Here is a 21,064-nt window from a genome sequence, read left to right as displayed (position 1 = left end):
GATGGGGGTTGTCTTAGCTACGTGATTCCCTAAGGGCATGCCCCTCTCCTAATGCATTCCATGCATCTTGTAATGTATTCCAGCTCACCCCTCACAACCATCATCTTGGGAAGTCACTCCTGAGGAAAAGGGGACAACCCTCTCTACCAGCCACACACAGGACAGGCAAGCCAGCCTAGCTGAAACAGCCAGGCCCCCTGAGGAGGAGTTGGGAGACAGGAAGTGCAAGGCAAGTCAGACCCCCCTCACCACCTTGACCACTATTTCCTCTGAGATCCTGCTAAAGACGGCCCAGGATGCTGAACCGGAGAGCCGTGGGAGTAGCCAGGCTTCCAGAGCAGTGCCCTCAGCTACCATCTCGGGAAGCACCCCCATGGCAATGCATCCTGGGAACTTCTGCAGGGGTTACAGCCACATCTACTGAAGACCCAGAAAAGGGAGCTGTAGTCACCAAAGTCCTGGGCCTGTCAAATGTTCACCATCAGAAACCAATATGATTCTATCAATTGAGATGCTGTAAAAAAAAAATTAACTTCTGCTTTGTGGCTGCACTCTAATAACCATGAAACTTTTCCATCTGACATGCCCCCCCCCATTAGAATGGGAGCTCTTTGAAGGCAGGGACTGTATGGCTTTTTGGATTCCAGGCACTTAGCACAATGCTTGGCATGTAGTAAGCACTTAATAAGTCCTTTGTACATTCATTCACCCATTCTTTCATGAGTGGGCCCACTCTTCCCACCAGTGAATTTGTAGGAGAACACATCCCAGATTTTGTAGAGGGAAATGAACATTACGTGATGACTGCTTTTCAGAAGCCATCTCAGTAAATGTTTTTAGCTCTAGCTCACTTAAAGGTAAACACTTTAAATCTGTAGATCTTCATTAGTTCTAGTTCTAGTTTTAGATACCCACAGAGTATCTTGAACCTGAAATAGTCATTCCCTAAGAGAACTAATTAATACTAGAGACTTCAAGGATGGTAACCTCAGAGGGGATGCTACATATAGATAGTAACAATCAGAGCTGGAAGTTAATTTAGAGTCCATTCTCATTTGCAGATGAGTAAACTGAGGCCCAGAAAGTCAAAGTAACGTGATCAAAGTTAGTCACTGTAGTAAGAAATAGAGCTAGGATTTGAACCCAGATCTTCCACCTCCAAAGAGTTCCACCTCTTCTGCTGTGGTCTATGTACCTAATGAGACATGTGACAATGAGGACTCAGGAATTAGTCAGACTCATTATGCTAGGACCTTGAGGCCCTAATTACCTTTTACATTTTCGGTGATTGACCTCACTTTGGCCTTCTGGGTGCCTCATATTGGTGGCAAAGCCAATTGTGGGTTGCTTGGATTAGATCTCTCTTTGGAATGGCCCAGACTATGGTCTAAGAAGGATGGCTCCATGCCTCACTGGAGGGGAAGGATGTCTGCTTGATTTATTTACCTATATTCTTTTTTTAAGGGCTTTTCTGAGCTACAGTTATTTTGCTTCAGAGAACTGAGCTGTGTACCGCACAGAGTGATTTATTGTGACAAGGGCTGGCAAAGTCAAATAATGAATAATGTGCTCTTTAGTTGGTACTTAATGCTTGAACAACCAGCTTTCTAAATCACATTTGTATGCTGGGAGAGTTGGGGGCTGGTCAGGTGACTGCTAATGGGGCTTGGAATGCTAAGAGCCAGGACACAAGGGCTGGGATTGTAGAACCAATTGCCAGTGGGCCTGCAGTCAAGAGGCCCAGCTTCCAATCTTTGCTTTGTCATTTAGGAGCTTTGCAGCCTTGGGCCCATGACTTCACTCTCTGAGGACCCAGGCCCCTAATTTTGAAAATGATGGGGCTGGGTGAGATGAGCTCTCGAAAGTTCATTTTATGTCTAAATCTCATGATTCTGCAGTGAAGTGTGTAGTATTACCTCAACCCTGAAATTTGTGTTACTTCTTGAGAATGAGGAGTGAAGAGTAACCTTCACCATTGGGTCATAGAATTGAGGAGTCCAAAGACCTCAGTGACCATCTACTGAAGGACCTTCTCCTGAGAAGGAAGACTGACCACAGCACTGCCTATAAGTGATGACCCATTCTCTGCCTGGAGCCCTCCAATGAGGGAGAGCCATCATTTTTCAAGACAGATCTTCTACTTTGGGATAGCTCTTCTCTCCAGGAAGTTCTTCCTAACATCAAGTCATAATTTGCCTCATCCACTTCCAACTCTCTCATCCCTCTTCCACAGGACAGTCCTTCAGATACCACAGTTGGCACATCTCCTCTGGGTCTGGTCAGTCCATGAACCAACCAATCGATTGATCCATTGGCATTTATCAAGGGCTTATGATGCACCAGAACCTTCAGCATGGCATGGACTTGGGGCCCTCCTCCATCCTGGCTGCCCTGCTCAGGCCTTTCTCCCCTGTCTCAGTGTCCTTCCTAAACTGCACTGCTCAGAACCGAACACACCACTCTTGGGCTCATTATTCAAAGTTGGAAGGGATTTTCAAGGTCAAGTCCAAACCCCTCATGTTACAGATGAAGAAATGAGGCCCAGAGTGGTAAAGCCATTTGGTGGTGGTGGTGTCTGCTGCAGAATTTGAGCCCAGTTCTTCCTGACCCCAAGTACTGCACTCTGTCAGCTACACCATGCTGTCTCTTTAGTGTCTTGAGTGGCTTTGTGCCTCGTCTGCCATGTAAAATCTGTTTTTAAAAATCATGGAGGGGCAGCTAGGTGGCGCAGTGGACACCGGCCCCGGATTCAGGAGGACCTGAGTTCAGATCCGGCCTCAGACACATAACACTTGCTAACTGTGTGACCCTGGGCAAGTCACTTAACCCCATTGCCTAGCTAAAAAAATAAAAAATAAAAATAAAAATACATTAAAAAAAATTCATGGAATCAGAGACTTAGAAGGAAACCAGCCGAACACACCTGAAATCCCCTCTACAAGCTGCAGACCTCCCTTGAGGAGCACTCCGTAGCTCCTGAGGCAACCATTCTGCTTGGGGCAGCTCCCTTGGCTGGGAAGTCTCTCCCATATCCTGCCCAATTTGGCATTTTACAGCTTCTGCCCATGGTTCCTAGTGCTATCCTCTGAGGTCAAGCCAAAGAGGTTTAATCCCACAATCAGATGAAAGCCTCCCACTCCGCCTTCCTTCTCCAGAAGAATTGCTCCCAGTTCCTTCAGTCAGTTCTCTGGTGGCTCACTCTGTAGCCCTTCACCCCCCTGAAAGCAGTGTGGTACAGTAGAAAGGACCCTGGCTCTGGAATCAGAGGATCCGAGTTCAACCCTCACCCCTAATGCTGTATGACCTTGGGCAAGTCTCTCCACATCTCTGGGCCTCAGTTTCCTTATCAGTAAGATGAGAGGATTGGACTTGTTGACCTCCCTTGATGACCTCTAGATCTAAGATCCTCTAATTCACTCCCTCAGACATATGCCAGCATTTCAGAAGCCTTTCCTGCAGTGTGGTTTCCCTAGTTTTCACCATGCGAGTCACCTTTCCCTGGATGGACTCTGATTTATATCTTTTGAAATGGGATGCCCAAAACTTCACTGGGCACAGGACTCCAAGTATAGCCTGTCCAGCACAGAGTACTATGGGACTATCATTTCCCTGCAAGATTTCCTCCACTTATTTAAATCGCTTAGGTCAAGACCCAGTCTCTCACAAAATGACTTGGATCAACCCTCTTCACCCTCAGCTCTAATTGTCTGAGTCCATCAAAAAATGTTCTTACTTAAGGTATCAACCCCACCCTTACACTTTGGAAGCTATAGGAATGATCTTAGCAGAGCCTATGATATGTCTGAGCAGTGGGAAGAGTAAGAGAGGTATTATGAAAGTACAATTGAAAAGACATGGAAAATAAGTAAACAAAGGATGTGAAATAAACATTGAAATGAAACATTCTATGGCTCCTTATTGCCTCTAGAATCAAGTGCAAAACTCTTCTCTAGTCGTTTAAAGTCTTACACAAAATGGCTCCGTCCTACCTTTCCAGCATTATTAAACATGAATCATTTACAATTCAACCAAACTAACATTCTTGCTACTCCCCAGTAAATGGTGGCCCATTTCCTGACTTTGTATCTTTTCCAGGCTTTCCCAAAAGCCTGTAAGTCATGTCCTCTTCACCCTCTTCACCTCTTGGAAGCCCTACTTCTCTTCAAATTTCAGTTGCTACCTCCTGCAAGAGACCTTCTCTGATCTACTCTCCCCCAGCTGCTGTTGCTTACTTTCAATTATTTTGCATGGCATATATATATATTATATATATATATAATATATATATATATATTATATATGTATATATATATTATATATATATATACACACACACACATATGCATATGTACATATATGTGCATATGTCTATGTATACGTGTATATATGTAAATATTTGTGGTATGTATATATGCATATGTGTATGCATGCTGTCTCTTCTGAAAGAATTTAAGCTCCTAATGGGCAGAGGCTATTTTATTTTTGTCTTTGTATCTTCAAGACTTAGCATAGTGCCTGGCACCTCCATAGAGGGCATGCTTAATAGATGTTCATTAAGAGAATAGATGTCTCACTGACTGATGGTGAGAAACACCTATTCGGAGAAAGAGCTGGATGTACCAAAGCTCATTGACCAGTGTGGTGTTTGGCTTAGGACCAGGTGCCATCAGGTATTTTCCACATGGGGGAAGGAGGGGGGGATTTTTAGCCAGGTCAGTTCATTAGCCCATGTGATAGAATTCCAAAGAGCCCCACTTTCTGCTGCTCCCCACACAAGACTGTTTTAACTGTCAAATGTGTTGAAAAGCTGTTCCCTGCTTCTTGTGCAACCAGGGGAGGGGCTGCAAAGTTGGCCACGGGACTGGCTTCCCTGGAGAGAACCTGGGAGGTCTGCTCCTTCCTATGGCTCATAAGGCTGCCCTGAGAGAAGTCTGCAGTGGTCTTCGGGTGGATGGGGATGAGTAGGAAGGCTTCCAATCCTAGGATGATGTTTAAAAATCCCGAAACATGGAATAAAGACATGTCTCTTCAGTTAGACCCCCAACCTCCTCAGCTTTCCTCAAAGCACAGCTTGGTAGCCAGCAGCTCCATGAAGCCTTTCCTGCCTGAGCCTGTAGATGGGAACACTCTCCCTAACAAATACAACTAATTGACAACAACAACAACAAAGCATCTTTGTATATGTTTGGTATTTACAAATTTATGTGTGATTCTCCTGCAGTGGAATGGAGGCTTCATTCATTCATTCATCTAATTCAACAAGCATTTATTCAATGCCTAGAGAGGAAGCACTGGGCATTGTGTGGTAGAAAAAGGACTGTCCTCAAAGCCAGGAACTGGTTTCAAGACGTACCTCTGATTGTATGATTCTGGGCAAGTCACAACTTCCAGGTCAATGGTTCTCAAAAATGTTTTCTTTGGACTTTTGAGGGTCCCTGAGACCCTTTCAGGGAGTCCACAAGGTCAAAACTCTTTTTATGATAATACTAAGATATTATTTGTGTAACTCATAAACAAAAGCTATTTGGAATCCTCAATAATTTTTAGTGTAAAGGGATCCTGCACTCCCAAAGTGTGAAAACAGCTGCTCTAGGTTATTATTATGTCTAGGAGGTTACAGTATCACTCTAGCCTAATACCCATGAATCCATAATGAAGGTAGAATCCAGCAATGGATCTTTGAGTCTCTAGTGCCCAATATACACAGGGATAGTGACTGTGATTTCATTGTTACAGGTAACTCCCAGATGAGGAATCTCCTTCTACCAATGCAGATTGGTAGCCACTATGCAACTTATGGGTCTTAGATAACTGCCTAGAATACCCAGAGGTTAAGTGACTTCAAAGGAAGGTTATATTAAGAGCTGAGATATAGTAAGTGTTTAATACATGCTTATTGTTGAATTTAATTAAATTGAAATGACATCATTGCCCAGTCATCATCCCAGACCTCTGGCTCAGGGGGGAAAAAATAGTCCACTGATACATGGTCCGAACATGTCACTCCCTCTCCTCAGCAAACTCCAGTAGCTCCCTATCACCTCTAGGATCAAATGCAAAACCCCCTATCTAGCATTCCAAAGCCCTTCACAACCCAGGCTCTGTCTCCTACCTTTCCAAATGTTTTACTTAACTTACCCCCATGTACTCTTGGATCCAGGACATTGCCTCCTGGCTGTGCCACAAACACGATGCTCTATTTCTGCCTCTGGACATTTTGGCTGGCTATCTCCTGTGCCTGGAATGCTCCCCCTCCTTATCTCCACCTCCTGACTTCCTTTAAGCCCCAACTCAAGTCCCATCTTCTACAGGAACTCTTTCCCAACCCTCTTAATTCTAGTGCCTTCCCTCTGTTAATTATTTCTTATCTATCCCGTATATATTTTGTTTGTATACATTTGCATGTTGCTTTCTCCGATAGATTGTGAGATCCTTGAAGACAGTGACTATTTTCTGCCTCCTTTTGAATCCTCAGGGCTCAGCACAGTGTCTGGCACACAGTAGGCGTTTAATAAATGCCTATTGGCTGACTGACACTAAATTAGGAAAAAAAAACTGTTCAGAAGATACAGCCTTTTTCCTGTCCCCTCAGAATATGAAATTATGAGGTAGAAACTATCATTTTAAATTATTTCCTTGATTTGTCTTTTATTGAATAACTCACCCATTTGTGCTAGTGGGGAAAAAAGTACCTGCTGCATTAGAGATCTTATTTGAAATGCAAAGTCATTTTGAAAGAGAAAGAGTAGAGGAAAGTGGGAAAATGGATCATCCAGGTTTTCCTCATGGTGTTCCCGCCCCCCATGACAAAAAGCCATCACAGTAGCTCTATGTGTGATGATGGTGTCACTATCCCAAGGACAGTGACAGTAGGGTTCCATACTCTCCCTGAGTGTGTGAAGCAGGGCGTTTGGTGGGAGCTTCCCCTCCCATTCATCCCAGCCCTACTGGCAAAGTGGTAGCTACTCTGCTGATCTGTAGCCTGTTAAATCATATCAGTGGCAATAATTTTGCAATGAGCCTTGCATTTCCTTTCCTGTAAGGATGTCTGGAAAATGATACTGCAGTGTTGGAATCAACAGTGTTCCCCTGTCAACAGGATTTCAAAAGAGCCAACAATCAATCGTAGAAGCTCATCTGTTCCACCCACTGCAGCGCAAGGATGAGACTTAGAAGTGAGACGGTGAGGGTGACGCCTTCCTGGCCACTGGAGAGAAGGCAGCCTCAAGGCTGGGATTCCCTCTTCCTTTTCAGTTTGTAGTAGAGTAACACCAGTAACTTTTAATGATGAACAGCAGATTAATTAAACATTAAACATTTACTAAGTGCCAACTCTGACAGGTCCCTTTACTAGACACAAAGACAAAAATGATCCTTGTCCACAAAGAGCTTACATTCTATTATCTACGAAGTCTTTTTTTCTTTCTTTTAAAATTTAATTTCTTTTTTGTTCAATTAAAAAAAATGATTTTATCCCCCCACCCTACTCCCCCAGAGGGGCAGGAGGGGGAGAAAAACAACATCCGGTAACAAATATGCAAAATCAAGAAAAATCAACGGATCCATTGTCCACATCAAAAAATGTAGGTGTCGCCCTGTTCCTTAAGTCTGCCTGCTCTCTATCACAAGGGAGACAGCACATCTCACTGAGTGCCAGGGTGAGCGCTTTATCATCGGAGAGGCTGAAGTTTCTGAAGTTTATCTTTATTGACTGATGGGTTCCTCCCTAAACCTCCATTTGAGCAAGCTGCCATGCCAGAGGCATTTTTCAGAGCCAGACCAGCCCACACCCCCCAGGAGCCCTTCTGCACCTTCTCAGCTCCTTAGAATGTCCTACCCTAGAACATGAGCTCCCTGAAAGAAGCCACCATCTGCTTTTTGGTTTTGGTTTGTTTTTGTAACTCTAGCACTTAACACAGTAGTGCTGGGCACATAAAAATTATAGCTAGAATTTATTTAAGGTTTGTAAAGTGCTTTACAATATTTTCTTATTTGATCTCATAACCACCTTGTGAAGTAGGTGCTATTATTATCCTCATTTTACCAAGAAGAAACTGAGACAGAGATTAAATGACTTGCCCAGGGTCATATAGCTGAGTTCTAGCTCTAAAAACAATAACAAAATTCATCTGGAAGAATAAAAGGTCCAGAATATCAAGGGAAAAGAAATGCAGGGGAAGGTGGCTTAGCCATTCCAGATCTTACATTGTATTATAAAGCAGCAATCATCAAAATTACTTGATACTGGCTAAGAAATAGAGTGGTGGATCAGTGGAATAGGTGAGGTACACAAGTCAATGACTATAGTCATCTACTATTTGATAAACCCAAAGACCCCAGCTTCTGGGATAAGAACTCACTATTTTACAAAAACTGCTGAGAAGAATGGAAAATAGTATGGCAGAAACTTGACATAGACCAACATCTTATACCATATACTAAAATGAAGTCAAAATGGGTACATGATTTAGATATAAAGGCTGAAACTATAAGCAAACTGGGAATAGTTTACCTGTCAGATTTGGGGAGAATGGAAGAGTTTATGACCAAACAAGAGACAGAGAACATTATGAAATGCAAACTGGATAATTTTGATTACATTAAATTGAAAAGTATTTGTACAAACAAAGCCAATGCAACCAAGATTAGGAGGGAAGCAGAAAATCAGGAAAGAAGTTTTATAACCAGTGTCTCTGATAAAAGCCTCATTTCTAAAATATATAGGAAACTGAGTCAAATTTATAAGAATACAAGTCATTCTCCAATTGATAAATGGTCAAAGGATATGAACAGGCAGTTTTCAGATGAAGAAATTAAAGCCATCTATAGTCATATGAAAAAATGCTCTAAATCATTATTGATTAGAGAAATGCAAATCAGAACAACTCTGAAGTATCACATCACATCTATCAGATTGGCTAACATAACAAAACAGGAAAATTATAAATTTTAAATAAAATTATAAATGCTGGAGAAGATGTGGGAAAATTGGAACACTAATGCATTATTGGTGGAGTTGTAAACTGATTTAACCATTCTGGAGAGCAATGTGGAGCTGTTGCAGTTTGAGAGGTCAAGAGGCTGTGACCCCTCAAAAATTGAAATACATGACGGAGTCGTCTGGAATGAATTCACAGACTCAAGCATTCTTTAAGTCAAGTTGGCAAAAAGTGTATTGTTATGCTGTTCATCGGGCAAGGATTCTTAAGGATTCCTGCAACCTTAGAGTGATACAGTTAAAGTTTATACAGGATAAAATACAATAAAACATGTGCCAAATATGCTAACTAAGTGATTCAGCGTGGGATTAAGGAGTGGTTAAGGAGTGGTCAGTTCTTAAAAGAACATGCACTTCTTGTACCTACTGCAGGCATTTCACCCAGAGTTGACTAGAAAAAGCCCACAAGGGGGGCCACATGGAGGTGTGGTTTTAGGCCTGCTACGTCACTAAGTTAACTAGAATTCAGGGTAACTGAGAGTTGTCCAGACTGCCACCAATCAATGTCTTCTTTGAGGAGATAGATGTAGGGAGTATACATATGTCTTAAGTCTAGAATACAGTTAATGAGGAGTCCAGGATATAGATAATGAGGTAGGGCGGTAGTATAGATAGCCCAATGGGTAAGAATTTCTTTATGACCCAGTGCAAAGCCAGTTCAAACTAATAATTCCTTCAGGTGCTGTTTGTAACTGCACCAGGTAAAGAGATAAGGGTCTTGCTGGGGCTCACTCATGAGTAATTGCTAAGCACGGCGTCCTTGGGCTGGGGAGAAACTGTCAGGGACAGTGTTTCTGAGGCTAGGGAAAAATTGGGGTCCAAGTACAAGCACCCAAACATAAGCACCCAAGCACCCCATCAGAACTATGCCCAAAGGTTATAAAAATGTGCGTACCCTTTGACCCAGCAATAGCACTTCTAGGGCTGTATCCCAAAGAGATCATACAAATGGGAAAAGGACCCACATGTACAAAAATATTTATAGCAGCTCTTTTGTGTTGGCAAAGAATTGGAAATTGAGGGGATGCCCATCCATTGGGGGAATGACTAAGCAAGTTGTGGTATATGAATGTAATGGAATACTATTGTGCTATAAGAAATGATGAGCAGACTTCAGAAAAACTGGGAATGTATGGACTGATGCTGAATGAAGTGAGCAGAACTAGGAGAACATTGTACACAATAACAGCCACATTGTGCAATGACTGACTTTGATTGATTTTGCTCCTCTCAGCAATGCAAGAATCTAAGACCTCTCCAAAAGACTTTCAAATCAAAAGAAAATGCTATCCACAACCAGAGAAAGAACTTTGGAGTCTGAATGCAGATGGAAGTGTACTACTTGCTCTCCTTTTCTTTTATTGTTTTGTTTTGTTTCTTCTTTCTCATGGTTCCTCCCTTTAGTTCTTACTCTTCTTTTTATCATGACCACTGTGAAAATATGTTTAATATGACTATGTAAGTAGAGCCTATATCAGACTGTGAGCTGTCCTAGGAGGGGGTAGAGGAGGGAGGTGGAGAAAATTTAAAACTCAAAAGCTCATGGAAGTGAATGCTGAAAACCAAAAATAAATAAATATATTTTTAAAAAAAGAGTCAGTCACTGGAGATTTTTGATCAGGGGAATAAAAGGTCAACATTTTTCATTAGGCAGATAATTCTGGCAGCTCTTAGAAGGATGGGGCATAAGATCAATGTGTCAGTGTAATGGTTAGCATTGGCAAGGTGGAGGACTGTGTCTGAGAGTGGAGGAAAGGAAGAAAGGATGAGTAAAATTACCGAGAGGTGTAACAATAGAGAGGAGGAACTAAGGAAGTTCACCTCTGAGTTCATCTGCTAAGGAAGAACAAATAAATTTGGGGCACTGAAGGGAGAGGAAACACCAGTTAACTACTTTCTGGTTGGGTGTAAGGTCCAGTTCTAGGTGGGCACCATCATAATATTTGTAAAGATCTTAGCACAGTGCCCGGCATGCAGTAGGTGCTTACATGCTTGTTTTCTCCTTCATCCCAAACAGAGAATACATTTTTAAAATCTCAGTGTAGAAGGGACAAAATCAATTAGTCCAACATGGCAGTTTGCTAGGAATGCCTTCAGGTAATCTTTGGCTGCAGACTTCCTTGGGCTCTTTTCTGTGAGAGGAGCCTCAGGAGCCTGAAGCCTTCTGAGCTCTGTTTAAAGGCCCCATCTCAGAGGGGGGCCTGGCTTTGACTGTCTCCTAGTTAGCTGCAGAGAGGGGCTGTCCAGCAGCTCCGGCTGCCAGCCCTGCACAGGCTGAAGAGCCAGGCCTCTAGCTCCACTGTCTAGCCCTTTCTTTGTCTCTCTGCCCTCTCTTCTCAGGGCTCAGAATCAGGCTAAAGAAATGAAGCACCTTCTCCTGAGAGGGTCGCCTTCCCACCATCAAGTGCATTTCCCTTTATCTGGATTCCAGAAGGCAGAGGGGCCTTCATCACTTCTGACCAGCCAGGCTCTCTTCCTGGCTTCTCCTCCCCCACCCCCTCTTTTAATGAAGCTTTATTTAGTGTTGGAATCCCTTGTTTACATAAACTCTTCAAGGCTTAGAACTTCACACCCTTTTTATGATTTCTCTTCAGTTTCTGGGGTTTTACAGCCTGATTTAAAGGGTAAACTTACACTTTAACCAGGCTCTGTCACACCCAGAAGCTGCTTCTTCTGTCAATTAAAAAAGTGAGTTCTTAAAGGGACTTTATTCTTGCTTTCTTTTCTAACTGTTTAAACATATTTTGAGCAAAATAGATTTAAAATAAAGTGACTAAGGTTTCTTCATATTGGTAATTTTGTTATCGTTCAGTCACGTCTGACTCTGCATGACGACATTTGAGGTTTTCTTGGCAAAGATACTAGCATGGTTTGCCCTTTCCTTCTCCAGCTCATTTTATAGATGAGGAAACTGAGGCAGACATCTTGGCAAAGAGGCCTTTTTTCAGAGAAAGGAAAGATGGTGGTGGGCTGGGTCCATCGGTGAGTCCCAAGCACGGAGGATGCAAGAAAAGCAGAAATGAGCAAACTCCAAAGGGGACCTTGACTCTCCCAGACTGACAGAGACAGATCAGAGGAGGAAAGCCATTTGCAGCTGGACACCAGGTAGGCCTCCTGCAGAAGGTGAGATAGGAGCTGAGTGTGAAGCCAGGAGGCAGAGGGGAGGGGTCAGAGCATTCCAGGCAAAGGGGACGGCCCAGACAAAGGTAGTAGAGGACCTGGGTTTGAATTCTGTCGTACTGATTACCTTATTGTATTGGTTACTTCCCTCCCTGGACCTCAGTTTCCGTATCTGTAAAATGAAGAGGTGCAGGGAGATTTGTGAGGTCCCATCTAAATCTCTGCCGTGGTGAAAGTTAGGCTGAATAACCATTTAAGTAGTAGATTCCTTAGAGGCTCAAAGCAAAAATTCCCTAGGCCTTTGACATAATGTGCCAGGATCACAAAGTAATTAAGATTTTATGATCAAGAGTGTAATGAAAAGAATCTGATGAAGTGTGGATATTAATGGTGAGTGTATTCATAGAATTATAGGATCAAAGGATTTAGATCTGGAAGGGACCCTAAGAATGATCTCTTCTACCCTCCCTTCAGTTTTACAGAGGAGGAAACATCCTTTCCCTAGACTTAACACATCAGAATGACCTTCTTGGGAGGCAAGGGTGACCAGACCTGTGACTTTTTCAGTATGGGGAACTTCTGGTGTGGAAACCCCCTCCACCAGTGCTACAGCAGCTCTCTGTGATGTAGTCTTAAAGAGCTGGATTAATTGATTTGCCCCAGGTCACAAAACCGGTATATTTCAGAGGCAAGATTGCACTAAGGTTTTCCCAGCTCCAAGGCATGGCACACCTTCTGCTATATCCTATGGCATAATGAAAGTCTTGAAGTGTTTTCTGGGGTGCTGAGAGATTGTGATTTGTCCAGGTTCACACAGCCAGTATGTGGCAGGCATTTGGAGCTGGAGCCTAGGTCTTCTTGACTCTAAGGCTGGCTCTCTTTTCCAGCAGACCGTGAGCTAAAATTATAGGAATATCCACCACTTTAGGGCTTCCTAGCCTCCTTCTTTACAACAATCCTCTGAGGTAGCTACTGTTTTCTGTACTTTGCAGATGAGCAAATTGAGAGTCAGGTTCAGTAGCCACTGCCAGGTTACACAGCTGGTGAGTGCCAGAGCCAGGATTCGAACCCAGATTCCTGACAAGCAGTCCAAGAATCCCAAAGGTGTGACATCTGAGCGTTACATTACTTTGTCCCTGGAACTGATATAACTTGCCATGTAGTATACTCCAAGTCAAGAAGGATTTCAATGTGGTGCCTAGATTTCTGCGAAGCTGAGGAGTGAGGGGATGGGCCAGAGAATTCCAAGATGGTCCCATCTTAGAACTTAGAGCTACAAGGGCCCCTCGAGATCACAGAATCATAGACTTCATTCTGGAAGGAACCTTGGAGTCATGTGCAAAGGAGTGGAGGAGCTTTCCTCTCTTCTCTTCTTCAGAGCTGTGCTCGCTCGGTATAAATCGTTGTGTTACTCACTTTTGATTTTGGGTGTGTGGTTATTCTTTCCATTGTATTGTAGTGGTCATTGTATAAATTATTTTCTTGGCTCAGCTGACTCCGTTCTTGCCTCACTTCTTTCTATGCTTCTCTGAATCCATCACATCCACCATTTCTTATAGTACAGTAATACTCCACAGCATTCATATACCACCATTTGTTAATCATTCCCCAAGTAATGGACATTTATGTAGTTTTCAATTCTTTGCTAGCCACAAAAAGTCCTGTGATAAATATTTTGGTGTATAGGGGGACTTTCTTCTTATCAATGGCTTCCTTGGTGTATATGCCTAGTAGTGGAGTCTCTGGGTCGAAGGTTAAGATCATCTTAGTCACTTTATTTGCATAATTCCACATTTCTTTTCGAAGTGGTCATTTCGGTTCCACTGACAATACCTAGCTTTCTACGGCTCCTCGAACATTAGCTATTGTAGTTTTTTTTCCTCTTTGCCAATTTGTTGGGTGTGGCATAAAATCTCAAGGTTGTTTTGATTTGCTTTTCTTTTATTAGTGATTTGGAACATCTCAGGGCCGACTCCATTATTATAATAGCCTCTTAATTGGTCCTTGTTCCTCCGTTCTTTTTCCTCTCTGATCCATTCTTCCCACCACTGCCTGAGTAGGCTTCATAGTATTCTTATTTAACCACATCACTTTACTCAAAAACCAACCAAATAATCAATGAACTACAGATCCTGGCTGGCGTGCCAGGCTGCCACCTGGCTCCACCCTACAGTTCCCATCTCCTCTTACTCCCCTTGCCTGTCCTATGTTCCAGTCAAATTGTTTCTTCATCAGCCACTATTCTTGTCCTGACTTATCCCGTCTCCTTGTTCTGCTCATGATCATTTTTTATTCCCCCTCTATTCCTGTCAACCCAATCCCCTCTTCTCTAATCCTAATACCATATTCAAATCAACCATTCTTGCTCCTGGAAAGGGTGAGTCAAGCCACATGGTTCAGCCTTCTTTTCCTTTAACTTTCTACACCAAAATATCTCTTTCCAGCCACCATCCCCTATGTAGATTATCTGCCCCATTCAAATGTAAGCTCCTAGAAGGCAAGAATGGCTTCACTTCTGTGTTTATATCCCCAGAATTTTGGCACATCACAAGTGCTTAATAAAATTTTTCTTCATCCATTTATTCTTTATTTCATTCATTCATGGCATCCTTCCCACACCATATCTGATTCCCATCACTCCATCCCCATCTTGTGGAATCTTTCACTTACTTTGTGAATAGACTTAGGTGCCTTGGCCATTGGCTCTCCTTCACACCAGTGACTGACTCTTGGATGCCTGGAGATTGAACCAGAAACAAATAATGCTTAAAGGCACAAAACCCACTGCTCCCCTGATGCTATTCTCAAAGGATGTGCCATCAGTAGAGTCACAGAATGCTGGAATTGGGAAGGATCTTGAGGTCACCCCGTATTTGAACAGGAATCCACGCAATACCTACAGACAGGCAAATGATGGCTTATAAACAAGGTCAACTGGAGATTTAAAGCAAGGAGTTAAATTCAGCCTCATAGATATCACTGAGCCCGAATAAGATAGGACTCAGGAATGGAATGTGCTTATCAAAGGGCTTACCTTGTGTGAAAGAGCCAGATTCTATTAAATGAAGAGTGGAGTAACATTACACTAGACGGCCTCAAAGTCCCTTCCAGCTCCAAACCCATGATCCTGCCTTTCAAGTCATTCAGTTCAACACCAATCATATACGAAATGGCTACTATGTGCAGATCGCTTAGTAGGTGCTGAGGATACTACTTTAAAAAAATGAAATGTTCTTCCCTGTCTCAGCATTCACCTTTCATGGGGCATTGTGGGGATGAGGGCTGAGGAGGAAGGAGAGATACGCAATCGAATGTAAGGTAAGTGGAGGCAGGAGAATCTGAACAACTGGAGGAAACTCTGTCCTCCGGAGCCTTATTTTTTTTTCAATGTTTAATTGACTCCATAAACCCCTTTTTTTGCTTGGATTGTGCGAAAGCAATGTCCTTTCTCTCCTGGGGAAGAAGGGTCACGAGTCTGAAAAAGCTGGAGCCAAATGAGCGAGGCTTCTTTGTATTGGCTGAAGCATTAGATCGATAGAAAAAGAAAGAAACAACCCTTTCCAGATGTCCCTTGCAAGCCGCAGATGCTTCTGGCACCAACATTACAAAGGCAAGAGGAATGCCATCCGGCCCTCCGAGTGGGGGAAGCAGGGAGGCTCAATGGAAAGGGCTCTGGCTGGGTTTGGGGCCAGAGACCCAGGCTTAGATCCTGGCTCTGCCACTCACTTACTTTGTGTTCTTGGGTCAGTCATTTCCCATTCTGGACATCAGCTTCCTCACCTGCACAGTGGACCCTGAGGCCCCTTCACCTTTGGTGACTCAGTGGCAGGATGGGTTACTGAGGATCCTTCCAGTGCTGAGGCTCTGTGACTGTCACTTAGCACACCATTAACTGCTGAGTTTAGAAGCAGGAACAGCTTACTCAGTTCTCTGTTAAAGTCCCATTCCGATGCCCTGCTGTGGCATTTGGGGACCCTGGGCTCTCAGAGGCAAGGCCAACAGTGAACAGAGGCTGACAGGTCCTGCAAAGCTGGAGAGACGTTGAGGATAGGACCAACAATGGCCTGCATGTCTGCTTTTACATTAGCTGTGAAAAGGGGGGTTACTGAGTCAAGCCATGCTTTGGTACAAAACTTCTTAACCTGAAGGCCATGGGCTTTAAAAAAAATCGATAATGATGTCAACATAATGAGTTGTCCTTGTAATCCTGTGTATTTTATCTTACGTATTTAAAATCGTCGTTCTGAGAAGTGGTTTGTCGCTTCACCAACTGACTGCCAAAGGATGCCTGCTATGGTGTAAGCCAGGGCACAAGGGGAAGAGCTTCTCCCACATGGGAAGGCTCTTGGCTGCCTCAAATGACCTTGTATTTACTTTCTAGTGTGTCCCTTTTCTCTGCTTCCTCTCTGCCTTCCCCACTCCATAGACACCCATGTACACACATGCACACACACGCACATACATGTTTGCACACACATTTTTGCACACATACAGAGACACACCTGTCCTTAATTGTCTTCTGTCTCACAGAGTCACCACTGGAAAGAGTTCCAGAAACTACTCAGTCCCCAACCTCTAATTTTACAAGCAGAGAAGCTGAGGCCCACAGAGGCAGTGTGGCATAGTAGATAGCTAACATTTCCAGACTGCTGTAATGTTAACCAAACAGTTTGCAACAACTCTAGGCAGTAGGTGCTATTACTATACCCATTTTACAGATGGGAAAACTGAGGCCGAGGGAGGTTAGGTGACTCGCCCCAGGATCACACAGCAAATAAACATCTGAGTTGGCATTTGAATTCAGCTCTTCCTGACTCCAAGTCTAGTCCTCTACCCACTGAGCCACCTAAAAACTCCTTAGAATCAGTCGACTAGCATATATTTTTAAATTTATTTTACTCTGAGCTTTAGAAATAAAATAAGCACATCCACAACATAGTAGAATAGGAAAAAAAAAGATGACTGCACATGAAATGGCAAATTTACTATATACAACTTCTTTTCCCTTTAAATATATAATAAAATTATTGTGCAACTTTTTTTTCCCTTCCCTCCCTTCATAAATACCAACTGTGTGTTGCTACGCTAAGCATAATTTGGGTTTTTGCCTTGGCACTGGCATTCACCTGTGATCCTGGACAAGACATTTAATGGCTCTGAGCCTCAATATCCCCCTCTGTAAAATGGGAACTATTATACCTTTCAGAAGGTCACAGGGTTGTTGTAAGACTTACATGAAATATCGTTCTTAAAGCACTTTGGAAAGGGCTTTATAAACATCAACTATTATTACAGCTGTTGGTAGTGGAAAGAGCACCAGGCTTGAATGCTGGAGACCTGGGTTCAAATCCTGACACTTACTAATTTCTATTAAAAAAGGGGATAGTAATAGCACTTCCTTTACAGGGTGATCATGAGGCTCAGTGAGATACAATGTAACCTTATAACTCTAGAAGAGGGAGCTGTTTTGATTTTATTGCTTGTATGACTACAGGCAAGTCAATCAATTTCTTTGAACTTCAGGGTCTTTCTCTATACTGGCAGCACAATAATACTTGCACTCCCCCACCCCAGGACTTTTAGGAAAAATGGCCCTCTGTACATCTTAAAAAGACAGACCAGTATTAGATGCTATCGTTGTTCCTAACATTTTACAAAGTTTGATGATTAGTTTAACTGGGATTGCTTAGGGCAGTGCCAAAATAATCATACACTATGATTGATAACAATAAGTATAATTAATTTAATAATTAGTTCATAATCTAGGACACTTTCCAGTTATGTGATTCTGTAAGACTGACAAGACAAACAAAGAGCAGGTGTGTGTGCACATGCATGTATGTGTATTGTGTGTATGTGTTTGTGCCTGTGTGCATACGTGTGTGTGATGTTTCTTCATAGATCTGAAGTTGTTTTTGTACACAGAAGCTGTTTTCCCAAGGGCCAGATTGAGTGATGAGGCTGACTATGGTCAGCTGTTCTGCACACGTAAGCCAACTGACTGTCCTGGGAGCCTTCCCCCTGGTGCCATGGCCAATGGCGGTAAAGTCAGGTGCTGGTTATGACTCTTCCTGTTGGGGGGGCGGATGGATGATGGATGATGCCTGTGCTCAGTCCCCATCGCTTGTCTATTGCTGCTCTTCCGGCATTTCTCTGCGCTTTTCCAAACCTTCCAGTTTAATAAATAATGGTAATAATATCAATAGTATTAATATTATCGATACCATATTATTATAAGTTAATAATAATGATATTGTTGCACCTAACATTTGTAAGGCAATTAAAGTATGTGATTTTGTCTGATCTTCACAACCACCCTAAGAAATACTTTAGGCATTATTAGTGCCATTTTACAGATGAGAAAACTGAGGCTCAGAAAGGTGATCACTTGCCCCAGGTCATTCAGCTGGCAAGTGGCAAGGGCAGCTTGTGAAGTCAGGTTTCACTGACTCTACGTGGAAGGACCTTTCTTTTAGCTCACACTTTCCTCTCAATTCAATGGAGGTCAAAGTGTCTGGCTCGGGTACATTTGGAGTGAATTCCCTGGGCTCTAGTGCTCAGGAATGGGATCCATACAGCAGGCAGATTGAATAGAATTAACCGTTGGAGAGCTGAGCTTTGAGCTCCTTCCGAACAAGGAGAAATGGGAATGTTGGAAGGATTGAGGTCATATGTAAAGGGGAAAAGGCTCCGAGGAGTTGGGCACCTCCCTTCCCCCCACTCCAAGAGAGAAGTCGAAGCCAACCATGTACACGTCTGGGTATTTCCACTCCAGAGCACAGTGTGCTTAAGCTCTCTATTCATGTGCGAGATTGTAGTAGAGGCAGCATCAGGAGGTGTCTGGAAAGCCAGCCTCCAATCCAGAAACAGTGGATTCAAGTGCTTCTTCTGGCATATCCCCATTGGGTGACCCTGGACCGGCTGCCATCTTCTCTGGATTATAGTTTCTGCACCTGTAAATTGAGGAGTTAGACTCAATCCTCCCTACAATCAAATGTGTATGTGTAAACACACACACACACACACACACACACACATATGTATATGTACACACACCCACACATCTGTGGCCTCAGATTCCCCCTCCAACACATGAGCTGTGTTCCCTGGACAATCCATTTGACTGCTCAGGTCTCTGGGCAGCTCTCTTAGACTCTAAGTGGAAGGGCAGGTGCCAATCTGTATTGGTATAGGGCGTTTCTAACTCCATCCTAGCCATCTGTAAAGAAGCAGTATCAGCTGAGCCCCAGATGGAAATGGGTGGTGCCTGTGTTGGGGGAAATGTTTGTCACACTGGGACATGACTAACCTTCAAACGTGCAGATTTCCTTCCAAAACTGGAATTGGGGAAGTAAAAATTGTGGGGTTTTCCTGTTAAGGGAATTTAGGCATCAGAGAGCAGGTGAGAGGGCATCTGGGGGGTTAGAATCTTCCTAAGGAAGGAAATAAACATTCACTAAGCCCCAACTGTGTGCAAGTACCATGGCAGGCACTTTACAAACATCTCATTTAATCCCCACAATGAGCCTGTGAAGTGGGTGCTGTTATTATTGAGGAAACTAGGGCAGACAAAATTTAAGTGACTTGCGCAGGGTCATATAGCTAGTAACTGTCTGAGGCTGGATTGGAATTCAGTTCTTTCTCACTCCAGGCTGGTGCTCTATCTATCTTGCCACCCAGCTGCCTGTAGGCAGATAATTTCAACCGCCCCTGAAGTGGTATTCATGTACCCCCTCTCTCCCATCCAAGCTTCTCCCGTGACTCATTCCCACTGCATTTCCCCCTCTCCTCTGCCACATGACAAGGGGTGCTAATCTTGGCTGTTTTAATTAATTCATGTACCCCTTCCAAATAAAACAACCATCAGCCATTAACCCAGGTAAAATATTGGCTTCTAATAAAGGAAAAGGACAAGGTGGAAAATTTTAGGCATGAAGTCAGGCTGATGAGGGACATACTTTTGGCCTGAGAAGCCCTTTGGCACCCACCCCCCTCCTATCACACCATGAAGACACCCCTCCACTCCACCAATCAGGGAGGCCAGGCTGGAAAGGAGGCAAGCTCTCCAACATTGCGCAAGGTCAAAGTAAGCACTGGATGGCAATGTGGCCATGCTACCAAAAATGTCAAAGAGGGAAAATCTGTGCTCGAAGGAGGCTGCACTGGGGCAGGTGCTAATGTTAACAGAGTTTCTTTTCAGGGTTTGAAAAGTCTTCTCACCCAACAGCACAAAGGATCCTCTGAAAGGCAGGACAGGGACTAGAAAAGAGTCTGGGAGTCTTTCCAGGGTCTTCACCACTTACTTCCCAAGCCTTATTGAAGGTTCCACTACCCTACATCTGTTTGCTTGGGAAGAAATATGTTGGCCAAAGTGTAATGGGATTCCCTTGCTGAACAAACTGGGGTGTGGAGCTTCCTGGCTTCCAAATTCTGCCCCAGATTTGTAGAACTAGATGTCTCAGTATCTATCTGAAAAGGTTAGGCAATAATGTTTCCTGGAATAGTCAAGATGTTTGGGACTGATCATGTGAGGAAGACACCCTTCCTCTCCTGTTAGGGGAAAGTTTGTTTTGCTCTTTACTGTCTCTGTGATTCTGTGAAACTCCCAACTTTGCCATGTTGGGGGGGGGGAGGTGTGTGTATCCCTAGGGTCAATGATTCATCCTTTGGAATCCTGGGAGTTGGGTAGTGCCAGCAGCAGGGACTGGGGCAAGTGTGAGCTATTTAATGGGACCCAGATGGTATCATTCTTGCCCAACTTGAAGGAGGACAGAATGGGACAGTGTAATGTCTTAGATTAAGAGGCAGAAGACCCTGGCTCTGGTTCTGCCTCTTACCAGCAGTATAGACAGAGCTACAAATACTACTGGTAAGCATTTAGGTAGATGACCTGAAGATTTATACACATTATAAAGTTTCTCTGAGGCAGGTGCTATTTTTTCCCCA

The 21,064-nt window shown here is 43.4% G+C and overlaps 1 protein-coding gene across 1 annotated transcript in view; it reads left to right on the top strand.

Annotated features, from left to right (window-relative positions):
• Window positions 1–3,901, top strand: part of PTGER3 (prostaglandin E receptor 3) — a 93,313-nt gene extending 89,412 nt beyond the window's left edge. The window contains exon 4 of the mRNA XM_078156717.1: window positions 78–3,901. Coding sequence (XP_078012843.1) covers window positions 78–424 — 347 coding nt within the window. The 3' untranslated portion in view covers window positions 425–3,901. The remainder of the gene's footprint in view (window positions 1–77) is intronic.
• Window positions 3,902–21,064: the final 17,163 nt, after the last annotated feature.

Source organism: Phascolarctos cinereus, unplaced genomic scaffold (assembly GCF_003287225.1).
Source record: "Phascolarctos cinereus isolate Bilbo 61053 unplaced genomic scaffold, phaCin_HiC Scaffold_5;HRSCAF=322, whole genome shotgun sequence".
In the NCBI taxonomy this organism is placed as follows: domain Eukaryota; kingdom Metazoa; phylum Chordata; class Mammalia; order Diprotodontia; family Phascolarctidae; genus Phascolarctos; species Phascolarctos cinereus.
This window is presented reverse-complemented; position numbering and strand designations above follow the sequence as displayed.